This window comes from Glandiceps talaboti, chromosome 21 (genome assembly GCF_964340395.1).
Source record: "Glandiceps talaboti chromosome 21, keGlaTala1.1, whole genome shotgun sequence".
In the NCBI taxonomy this organism is placed as follows: domain Eukaryota; kingdom Metazoa; phylum Hemichordata; class Enteropneusta; family Spengelidae; genus Glandiceps; species Glandiceps talaboti.
The window spans coordinates 5,657,067-5,669,881 of NC_135569.1; the positions used below are offsets into that span (position 1 = coordinate 5,657,067).

Sequence of the window (12,815 nt, forward strand, 5' to 3'; positions counted from 1 at the left end):
ATGTATGTATGTGTGTATGTATATATGTATGTGTGTGTATGTATGTATGTATGTATGTATGTATGTATGTATGTATGTATGTATGTATGTATGTATGTGTGTATGTGTGTATGTGTGTATGTATGTATGTATGTATGTATGTGTGTGTATGTATGTATGTATGTATGTGTGTGTGTGTATGTATGTATGTATGTATGTATGTATGTATGTATGTATGTATGTATGTATGTATGTATGTATGTATGTATGTATGTATGTATGTATGTATGTATGTATGTATGTATGTATGTATGTATGTATGTATGTATGTATGTATGTATGCTTGCTATGTGTGTCGATGCAATAGACCACACTTTTAATTTGACATTGGCCATATATTCCATCTCCCAAAGTAGAGGCAATTCAACAAAATACATTCTCACGAAAATAACTTTTAATTGTCATGATCATTTAATAACTATTACTTATTTTAAATTAATTCAAAATCACCACACTAAGCAATCTCAAAGGTGATGTATGATGAGTAACTACCCATCGTCAGAATTCTTGCAATTCTATCCTTCAGCTGATTTTGCCAACTTTTCTGCAAATAAAAAAGATTGTAGTGTGTAAGTAAACTCTCACTTCATAATCCATATCATCTAAGCGTTCACGGAGAGAGAGAGAGAGAGAGAGAGAGAGAGAGAGAGAGAGAGAGAGAGAGAGAGAGAGAGAGAGAGAGAGAGAGAGAGAGAGAGAGAGAGAGAGAGAGAGAGAGAGAGAGAGAGATAGAGAGACAGAGAGAGAGACAGAGAGACAGAGAGAGACAGAGACAGACAGACAGACAGACAGACAGACAGACAGAGACAGAGAGTGGGCAGGCAGACAGAAAAGACAAAGAATGAATGAATGAATGAATGAATGAATGAAAGAATGTGAGAAAGACTCAGACATGTGGAAGTAAAATAATGATATATGGTGTGGTACTGTGCCACACTTTTACGTAGTGACTGACTTGTTAGGAGAACTGTGGAGGTATTCACTTAAATACAGAGTGCTCTGTCGTTGCAAATGTGAAATTTCTTATTACTTTTACATTCTAACCTATTCAATCCGTTACTGGAATGTCAGGCATTTTACATACGTAACGTCTGTTAGAGCTACAATCTTGGTCATTCCATCTCCCAACTAGTAAAGAAAAGACAAACAATTACACTTTTATAGTTACAACCAATGACGTGGAAGACGAAATGAGTAGTCAGCAATAGCTCAAGATAATGAAATATGTCAAATATTTAGGCAAAAAAAAATATTGTTTCTGGTCAGAACATTTTGTCTACAGTGGTACGATGATGCGATTTTTTCTTTAATTCTCAAACCTGTCACTCAGTCTACTATTTATGGCAGTTACTGTTCTTTTTATTTAGTTCTTTTGAGCAAGTGTGTATGTGGGGGCAGATGTAATTTGCAGGTTCATGATTGGCTGTGTAGTTCTCTTCACTGAAGTAGTGAGGGTTACTTTTGTGTTTCTCAACGGATCTGCAGACTGCATGGGCTGGACAAACACGAAAAAAAGACCGACGCGAGGGTGTTTAAGTGGTGCGCGCGCAGACCAGAAGCAATTCTTTCATTTTTCGGCCTTATCATACGTTTTAAAATAATTTTCGAAAAAATTCTCAGAATACAGTGAGGGTAGCTCTAAGAGTGGTTAGTACACTAAGAATAGTCATAATTATTCAATGAACCGATAAATTATTACCGAAATCGCCTAATGTTTGCTCGACACATCGTTCTTCGCAAAATAAACCACAGCTGTTGTTTGGCTCGCCTGGCTGCCATGTAAAGTACCCAAATTCCGTATTATCACTCCATACATACACGTCTTTCTGTAGTGAAGAACATAGCAAATTTCTGTGTCAGTAGGAAATGTGGAATTGTGAATTTACGGAGCCTTCGGTAATTACAAAGGAGGAGTTGGGGAGAATTATAGAGTTCACATTTCACAAATTGGTTCTCGGAGGAGGGCCATGTTTCTGGAATTAGTGGAGGGCCATATATTACTTTGACTCATTGTGTTATCTAACGTTGCATTATTTTTTTTGGCATCCCACTGCTGCCACCAATGTCACATACATATATGCCACAGCTGCCAGATCCAAAGACAGCCACCACTGTGTGTACTATAATGTCAGAACATATCAATGAAATGTTGGAAACAATTCAATGAATCAATTGTTTGTTTTAGTTTGAGAGGTGGAGTGGGTTTCACAGGCATGAAGGGGGGGGGGCAGTGTGATAAGATATGTGGTAGATTGGAGTGGGGATGTTAACCTCAGTCTCGCAAATATTAGTAGTGTGCCCAGCCAGTTCTGGCCTTGAACTATGTGAATTAGATCAAATAATATATTAATTAATGCAGTGCTTTCGTACAAGGTCACTGTGATGGTAGTAGTGGATAATGACATGTTAACTTTAAAATGTGGTGGCAGTGATGGGATCGAGTCTTCACCATTGATTCGAGGACTTGTACCTATTTAACCTCTGACAGCATATGAACCCAATTGTTTTGCAACATTTCAACAAGTTGGGGGGGGGGGTGTCATGTTTTAGAGATCACATCAAGTCATGTTTTAGAGCAACTTCGCAACTGTTCTAATGTGACTTCATTTTTTTGGTCATATATTATGTTCAATTCGCTTACTTCAGCTCTGTCGTTAAGGCCAATCCAGATGTTGTGTGAGCCTCCTTGTAAGCCAAACACAAAATTGTTTTCTTCATCTGAATGAATAGACGCCAAATGGCCCAGAGGACTTGCTATTTGGCATTCTGCCTCGGCAAATGTCCATTCGACGGCACAGTCAAAGAAACGGTAGCAATTACCCTCCCAAGCAGTCCAGAAATCTGGGCACGCAGCCCTAGCTGTTATATACCAATATGGAAAGAAGTACAAATAGATACATGAACATTAACAATGTAGATGTTGACTATATCATACTGTACACCACGTCACATCGTTAGGCAGTATATTACCTGTTTTTTAAATCAGAAAATTGTATTACAGTGAGTGTTGAAAAAAATATAAAATATACATCTGTATATCTAAGTCGACTTGTGTATACCATGACCTATGAAAGACGTCACAGCAGTGGCAAAAAGACGTTCATTATCATGTTTCCGAGGAAACAGGCGGTTCCTTTTGTAAACGTACCATCAAAACGACATTTTTGATTTACCATGAAATACAATACATAAAATAAAATCTCGGGTTTACTTGACTCTGACATTTAATAGCCTGATGTGTACGAATATTGGAGGTGTGGTGAAAAATATACCATTCACTGTATTGTGACTGTATTGTGCTGAAGTATAGCTGAATTTGGAAGATTTGAAAAAGTCCTCCATCATGGACGTATGAATGGTTTTGAGCTAGTATTATAGCAAAAAGAATGAGAAATATCTCCGAAGTACGCAATTACACATATATTGTTCGCTCACACATTTTGCTATACCCCTGTAATGCGTTTACCCAATAATACCGTACAATTTAACTAAGGAAACCTGACACAAAATGTCTTGCGTTTAAATCTTACTGACACTACAGCTACATTTTATCGTCTGGCTCAACAGAAATCTTACAAACAATCCTATGTGTCTAACAAGATGATAAAATGTAGCAAAGTTAGTAAGATTATTTACCAGACGATAAAATGTAGCAATGTTAGTAAGATTGTTGTTTAGCCAGAAGATAAAATGTAGCAGTATTAGTGAGATTTTTGTCGAGCAGACGACGCTTCGTTTCATTTTTGCGATTTTAACTGTGTTAATTTTCGTTAAGCGAACTTTTACATGATAGTTTAAGTGAGGAGTTTGTTTACGTGGTTTCAGTTGCGCGTTGGCTGCACGTGTATGACATCCCGATCAGTTACGGTAATAAAAAAACTGTACTTACTTTCATGGAAACTCGCTAAAGACAACAAGAGAGCAAAGACTATTTTAACGATTGCCATGTTGATGGAGTCGTATGCGATGTCCTTTACGATGGTTACATGGCAGAGATAAAATCACTCGACCGTCTGACAGATAGAATAATAAATCACCCCTTTTGACAAATTAGTCCGATATGTGTGGGCTTTTATGTGGTAGATATGTATTTTGTTTCAATATTCTAATAAAATTATTTTCATCAGTTTAGTATATGATTGCAGTTCTCGTTCATCATCATCATCATCATCATCATCATCATCATCATCATCATCATCATCATCATCATCATCATCATTATCATCATCATCATCATCATCATCATCATCATCATCACCACCACCACCACCACCACCACCACCACCATCACCATCATCATCATCATCATCATCACCACCATCATCATCATCATCAACAACAACACCACCACCACCACCACCACCACCACCACCACCACCACTATCACCCAACTACTACTACTACTACTACCACCACCACCACCAGTAGCATCACTATAACCATTACTATACTCACATATCAAATCACATCACATCACATCACATCACATCACACCACATCACATCACATCACACCACACCACATCACAAATCAAATCCTATCGCTCTTGCAATTGGGTAAACTAATTATGTTAATGAGTGAGACAGAGGCAGCAACATTAAAACAAAGACAGATAATACATCTTTGTATAAAATTAAAAAACAAATGTCAGAAAAACATTGGTCTCTGGGTAACAAGAATGGTAACAAAAAATAAATAGAATAGTCTAGGATAAATAGGATGGCATTAGGGATAATTTAGGATATTTGTTTTTGAAGACATGTCGACTTAAAATGTGAACACGTGACTGTTCATCTATCACGCTACATCGTATCAGTCCAACAACAGCTGTCAAGTCCCACTATGTTGTTTGGACTGTTTTATATTCGTTGAAAATTCATAGATCATCAAATACAAACTATTCTCCAAACATTTTTTTTACCAAATGCGACCTGCCACACACTCACACAATGTCTGACTTTATATTTTTGAGGGTTTCTTCTTCTCTAAGTGATTACTGGCGTATCTATTCCAAATGCTAATACGACATCAATAAAGAGTCTAGTACTGGAAACGTCTGTTTTAATTTTAAAACGCTGCTCTGTTTAGCTGCATTGCAGTGCTATACGTACACCTGTACTGTAATAATATTTAAATTGACCCCTTTAGTCTGTAACTGTATGTAGTGGCTGGAAGCCATCTTTGTATATAGATAGTTTACACTAAGAGTCCCTGGCGGGATGTCGTTTGTCATTATCGCCAACAGCAGCGGCTACTTTACTTTGCCCCCATGAAGACGCTACTGTCTAAGGTGAGTTTTTGTTCCATATTTTACTTTTCAAGTGAAACTGAAGTCAGAATTCTTACGAAGCAATGTACTGGACCTACAGGTGTGGCCGAGCACGTTTCTAAAGACAGCAAGCAAAGCCTATTTCTTCAAAGTACTTATTTTGAATGCAAATTTATTTTATGTAATGAAACGATATAAATAAAATCGAAATGTATTTTTCGTTTGTATTTCCTTGCAGAATCGTTCGTTCGTTATTCATTCGTTAGTTATACAGCATTCCGAGAACGCTACATTGAATAGCAATTAAAGACTTAAAACTTTATACACCATTTATCACTCACTCACTCACTCACTCACTCACTCACTCACTCACTCACTCACTCGAGTGATTTACTATTACACATCCTCAAAATCAAAAGAACGGCGAAAAGTGCATTACGCAATTATGTTTATTCATATAAGCCTCTGGTTTGTTCATGTACAATACAGACTGTATTTTTAAAAGTACGTTATTATCATTTCGTGAGGGTAGATTTAAATACATTTGTATTTCTGTCTTATGTAATATTCATAGACTTCTATTCGTAACTATTTGTATATCAGTCTCATGTAATATTCGTAGACCCTTATTCGTAAGACAACGAATATATGTTTTGAAGGAAATTGTGCATTTTGGATATTGAAGGAATCGAAGTCTGATCTCATACGTTGACTAGATGAAGATTTTGCACATGAATGGTTTGTCCTCGGAACAATCTTCGTCATCCCAGCCAGTAGCTGTAAAGAGAGAGTAAACATTTATGTCAAAGAGTAAAGGTCATAGACAATTGTGCAAAAGGTCAAAGTTCAAGTTTCACAGTTCATGATTTCGAAGAGCTGAATTTAATAAGTAAGTAGCGTCTAAGGCCAAGGGTGAAGTTCAAAGTTCGAGTCATTCCTGCCTATGTAGATATGATTATTGTTATTTATACGATAGCTTTGAAAACTTACGGAGGGAATCCTTGATTTGGATTTGAGTACAATCTTGTCCATCAATGATTATTCCAGAATCATTATCATTAGGTTCTCCTTTATGCCAGTTGGTATAAGTTGTCTCTGTTCCATCAATCCAGGAGAATTTACCTTCCTGTAAATATGATAAATCAGTTTATTCTTAGCTAAGGATCCATCCATCCATCCATCCAACCATCCATCCATCCACCCATCCATCCATCCATCCATCCATCCATCCATCCACCCATCAATGACTCACTGACGGAATGTTTGATTGACTGATCGATTAATCGATCGATGAATAGATCAATCAATTAATCAATCAGACGGAAATCGAAGGAAAGTGGGTTCCAAATTTATGGATCAACATGCGCGCGAGAATGTATAACATCTGTCTAAACCTTATTGGTTGTAAATTTGGCCGACAATGTTTGAGGAGAAATTATGTTACTTACAAAGTCGCGGTCATTGAACCCTGTCCAGTAATTTTTATAACCACCAGCTAAACCATTGATAAATTCACTCTCCTCTTTAGTATGAATTGAGACCAAATTTCCGCCATATGTACGGCAAATGTTCTCTGCTGTTTCCCAATCTTGGACACCACTGAAGTAGCGATAACACTTATTTTCCCATGGGTACCAAAGATAAGGACAGTATTCGTTTTCTAAAAAAAATAGTATGTGTAGAGAACTTTATCATCATTCGAGGTAACTACATTTTGGTTAATATATGAATCAGTATATATGGAATATATCATCATCATCATCATCATCATCATCATCATCATCATCATCATCATCATCATCATCATCATCATCACCATCATCACCACCACCACCACCACCACCACCACCACCATCATCATCGTCATCATCCCCACCACCACCACCACCATCACCATAATCACCACCACCACCATCATCATCATCATCACCATCACCACCACCACCACCACCACCACCACCACCACCACCATCATCATCATCACCATAATCACCACCACCACCATAATCATCCCCACCACCATCGCCATCATCACCATAATCACCACCACCACCACCGCCACCACCGTTTCATACCGTACTACGAAGAGTTCATATTTTTTACTTGCAACCACTTTTATATTCAATCTCTTAACATATCGAGTCTTACAAAGTACAAGAATATCTCTAAATTATCTATATTCTTTGTAAGATATAGAATTTTACAAACCGATTGTATAGAGGGCGCTCGTACAAGAGAGAGCAACACCAAGGATGACGAGTGAAATCAACATGTTGAAAATTTCTGTAAATTTGAAGAAAGACGAATACTATATGTTAATGTAATTAGTCCCTTTGCACTAACCTTAGACCACGTCACTTTTGTTAGTGGTCTGAGACTCAATGTACCGGTCAAAGTCTGTCTGACTGTCCGTCAGTCTCTTTGTCTGTCTGTCCTTGTATATTCATTTGTACACGTGCATATCATTTGTCACTCCTCTTGGGCAAATTTTCCTCTTGACTTTTGTCTACGTTATCATACCTTCACATGCGTAGCCATAACGGGAAAAGACACGTGTATAAAGTTTCCATTTTACAAAATGATATGTTCAAAAATAAACTTTCACATAACACTTCGGTATAGCACAACTTTAGATGCATATATTTATCCTTTATGGGAACTTCTATCTAGTTGTACATAGTTCAACTGAAATATTGTGTATATAACTATTGTAGTTTCCAAAAGCTTCACAACAAAACCTTAGTGACTTGATGGTAGTTGGCGGAGTGACAGACGCATTTATGTCTAAATTGGCAAATCTTTGAAGTCATGAAACTCGAGATTCCATTCTTGTTTAGTTGCCAACATGTGGGACACATTTACAATGATTTACAAGATGGTAAAAATGCTGTAGTATATCTGCTATCATATCTTCCCCTCCCTCTGTCACCGTTTCTAGGACTCTTATCACTCGGGACAGACTCCGACAATGAGTGACTACACATTTTGACAACCCGAATACGTGACAGAATACCTTACTCACCCAGTTAGATGTCTTGGCCTGCAATAAATCTTCCGTCAGAATATTCGACCGACTTCGAATGTTTTGTCAAAATGACAGAGGCTAAGAGAAGGTTATCAAATACCAGTCTCATATCTCCGACTACATTTGTACATCTGTTTCTTTATCATTCCTTCTCACCATTTTGTTTTTATCTTAATACCTAATCTGTCTCTATTTGTTTGTTTGTTATCAAAGGATGTCTGGTCGTTTGTTTGTTTCAATTCTAAATTCTTATTCAAACGGTATAGTTTGATACTTGTGATAACATTAATATGGCATGATGGTTACAGGTGCACGCTTTCACAAACATGAGAGACGTGCAGACTTAATTCAATATCGTACGATATGTTCTTAAATGTTATCTTTTCGTTGTAAATTACACCGGATGTCAATATTATCATCAATATTGTTTTCATGGAGTTGTTCAGGTGACATGGAGTTGTTCTGCGCACACGCTGTCAAATATTTTACTTTTTGCCTTGTAAAGTACACATCATGACTCAAATGTGTCGTGTCAGCATTTTAGTTCTTGTCTACCGTGAAGTTGAGTAACCGTGGCTTCGGTGAATACACTGAAACTTAGGCAGCAATAAAACTTAACAGAAGTAACTATGTACGTGCAGTGAAGCTTTGTATCTAGACTAATTAGTCTAAAATACAATTTGAAAAGCATTTTTTGGGTTAGAGACGGGAGTCAAATTTTGAAACAATGAAATCATATACTAAGACCATAATACTTTAAAAACCCGTAAGTCACAAACCAGTTTCTCTGAATCACCGTGTGAGGGCGCAACTTTCCAAAATGGCGGCTTCCATCTAAGAGAAAGTCTTGTGTTACTTTTCTTCCAAAAAACAGCATTTAGTTTTAGATGTGATATCTTAAACGTGTCCTATCCAATGTCACAATATATGGAGAGTATTAATGATAAAAATCACTACGAGGTTCAACCCTATTTTGAAGAAAATCGAAATAAAATTGGAGTACTGTACTGGTGTACATGGTCATTGCATGGAGTAGTACATGGAGAAAGCACTTGGTGATACTGTTTTCATATTTGACCGATTTCTTAAACAAAAACGAAAGATCATCAAGGGTATTCCTACAAGTAGTAGTAGTAGTAGTAGTAGTAGTAGTAGTAGTAGTAGTAGTAGTAGTAGTAGTAGTAGTAGTAATAGTAGTAGTAGTAGTAGTAGTAGTAGTAGTAGTAGTAGTAGTAGTAGTAGTAGTAGTAGTAGTAGTAGTAGTAGTAGTACTACTACTACTACTACTACTACTACTACTACTACTACTACTACTACTACTACTACTACTACTACTACTACTACTACTACTACTACTACTACTACTACTATGCAAGCACGTACACTCCAGTACAGTACATGCTAGGCCTACATTTTTTTAGAATTTGTCTTTCTTCAAAATAAGCTTAACTTGAACCTAGCAATAATTTTCATCGTGGACATTCTCCATGTATTCCCAGTTTTAGTGTGTGATTAACTGTTTCAATATTTGACTCCTGTCTCTATCCTACACCTGTTTTTGATACTCCAAAAATTACATCAGCCTATCTGAATGGGTAGTGTGAACTCTTTTTACTACAGACAGACAGACAGACGGATGGACGGACGGATGGACAGACAGACAGACAGACAGACAGACAGACAGACAGAAAGAAAGACCGTCTGTCTCTCCGTCTATCAGTCTGTGGCTGTCTCTCTGCCTCTCTTCCTGTCTGCCTGTGTGTGCCTGTCTGTCTGTGTGTGTGTCTGTGTCTGTCAGCCATCCAGTCTGTCTGTCTGTCTGTCTGTCTGTCTGTCTGTCTGTCTCTGTTATTTGTAACCACTCTTTCAATCAAATTTTAAAAGGCTATCATTACGATGATCCAAGGTTTTTATTGTATTCACAATAAACAATACCATTCAAATTCCAAACACAAAGGGTATGATATTCAAAGTAATCATGTGACAATAATGTGGTCTTTTCCTTAAATTCAGTTTTTAAGTATTTTGCATATGAATTGTCTTTCTTCATCACAGCTCAAATCGTTCCACTTCCATTCTGTAAAGAAGGAAAGGTCAATGTACACTTCATAATGTACCTTAATTCATTGAGCATTTGCAACCAAAATGTTATCCCCAAATATGTTCATCGTCCAGCCAAGGAAAATACGAGAAACCTAAGGGGCCTTGTCACTACTATGAAGAGTCGAAAGACGAGTAGTGTCAAAACACTTACCTCATAAATATATTTTCAGCTGACTGAAGTATAATATTAGGAAATTATATAATTTTACTACAAATATATATTGATGACAATATCACGATAAATAATGTCGATTTTGAATAGTTTGACTCATATTTTGAGCACCGCAAAACACATCTTTTGTTCGAAAACGCTCAACTTGGCATGCGCATGCGTGAAGGAAAATGACTAGTGTCTACACCATGTTCAGTAAAAATGGTCTTTTCATGGCTAATCTTAGAAATTCATCCTCAGTACGATGTTACAGTAGTTGAGAACTACATCGACTCGTGATGATGGAGTAATACATATGGCACATTTTGAAAGACTATAAATAATGGAAACGACAATTCATTCGTAGAGAACTTTCTAACTTTTTCTTTCAACCGACTGACAAGTCACATGTAAGTATGTATTCTACCTACCGTCGGCACCACTTCTACTGCCATCAGCCTCAACGCAATTCTCGACACCCACACCATTGGGTTCCCCTACATGCCAGTCAGAGTATACGTAAGCTGAACCATCACTCCATTCATAGGCACCTAGCTGTTGCCATGGCAAACAATTATTAAAGTGATTATTATACTCTTTAATAATTTTGTTTTGTAAGACCACCACCATGACAACATTCATCATCACTATTCAGAATGTATAACCATCACCACCGCCGCCGAGCCACCACCACTGCCAACATCATCATCATCATCATCATCATCATCATCATCATCATCGTCGTCGTCATCATCATCATCATCATCATCATCATCATCATCATCATCATCATCATCGTCATCAACGTCGTCGTCGTCGTCGTCGTCGTCGTCGTCATCATCACCACCACCTACACCACCACCACCACCACCATCATCATCATCACCACCACCACCACCACCACCACCACCACCACCACCACCACCACTGCCACCACAAATTATAACAGCAACACTAACAGTAGTAACACGATAAGAGTGAACTTACACCACTAGGGTCATTGAGTCCAATCCAGTACCTATTACCACCACAACCCTGTAGTTTGTGAATGAATTGGTTTTCTGGGTCATCATGCACAGAGACTAAATCAGCACCGTAGGTTTCACAAATTGTCTGAGCTCTTGTCCAAGTGTTTTCAGCCATGAAATATCTATAGCAATGTCCTTCAAATTCGATCCAGTATATTGGGCAGTACTCTGGAGGATATTATAAGAATGTTACGGTATTACATAGAGCTTAAATAATATAGCATTGTCAGAATTTTTATTTATGTTCAAGTTGGCTTGTTTGGCCAATTATTATAACTACATGGAGAACGGCTACTCGTGTTTCGATGTTTAGTCCATCAACATCATAACGACACAGCTGAGATAAAACTTCTTCAAATCTGTATGGATGAAGTAAAGAAGAATAGTGATCATATTATACACACATACATACATACATACATACATACATACATACATACATACATACATACATACATACATACATACATACATACATACATACGTACGTACGTACGTACGTATGTACGTACGTACGTACGTACATACACACGCACGCACGCACGCACGCACGCACGCACACATGCATACATACATACACACACATACATACATACATACATACATACATACATACATACATACATACACACACATACATACATACACACATACATAAATACATACATACATACATACATACATACATACATACATACATACATACATACACACACACATACATACATACATACATACATACATACATACATACATACATACATACATACATACATACATACACACATACACACACATACGTACATACATACATACATACATACATACATACATACATAAATACATACATACATACATACATACATACATACATACATACATACATACATACACACACATACATACATACATACATACATACATACATACATACATGCACACACATACATACATACATACACACATACACACACATACATACATACATACATACATACATACATACATACATACATACATACATACAGACAGACAGACAGACAGACAGACAGACATACATACATACACACATACATACACACATACACACACATACATACATACATACATACATACATACATACATACATACATATACACACACAAGCATGCATGCATGCATGCATGCATACATACATACATACATACATACATACATAC

The 12,815-nt window shown here is 37.1% G+C and overlaps 1 protein-coding gene across 1 annotated transcript; it reads right to left on the reverse strand.

Moving 5' to 3' along the window:
• Window positions 1–559: 559 nt before the first annotated feature.
• LOC144451757 (C-type lectin lectoxin-Thr1-like) lies at window positions 560–3,986 on the reverse strand. Its single transcript, XM_078142661.1, has 5 exons — window positions 3,929–3,986; window positions 2,681–2,898; window positions 1,739–1,865; window positions 1,084–1,167; window positions 560–583 (listed from the first exon to the last, which is right to left on the reverse strand). Exons 1-4 carry the CDS (start codon window positions 3,984–3,986, stop codon window positions 1,088–1,090), a joined length of 483 nt encoding a protein of 160 aa, XP_077998787.1. The 3' UTR covers window positions 560–583; window positions 1,084–1,087.
• Between the last annotated feature and the right edge of the window lie 8,829 nt (window positions 3,987–12,815).

Bases quoted from the DNA above. Each gene is read 5' to 3' on its own strand.
- LOC144451757 (XM_078142661.1), bottom strand. From the start codon at position 3,986: ATGGCAATCGTTAAAATAGTCTTTGCTCTCTTGTTGTCTTTAGCGAGT. The intron at 2,899-3,928 runs GTAAGTACAGTT...GGTATATAACAG, and splicing joins TTTAGCGAGTTTCCATGAAA to CTAGGGCTGCGTGCCCAGAT. The intron at 1,168-1,738 runs GTAATAATTTAT...TTTCTTTACTAG, and splicing joins GCAAACATTAGGCGATTTCG to TTGGGAGATGGAATGACCAA.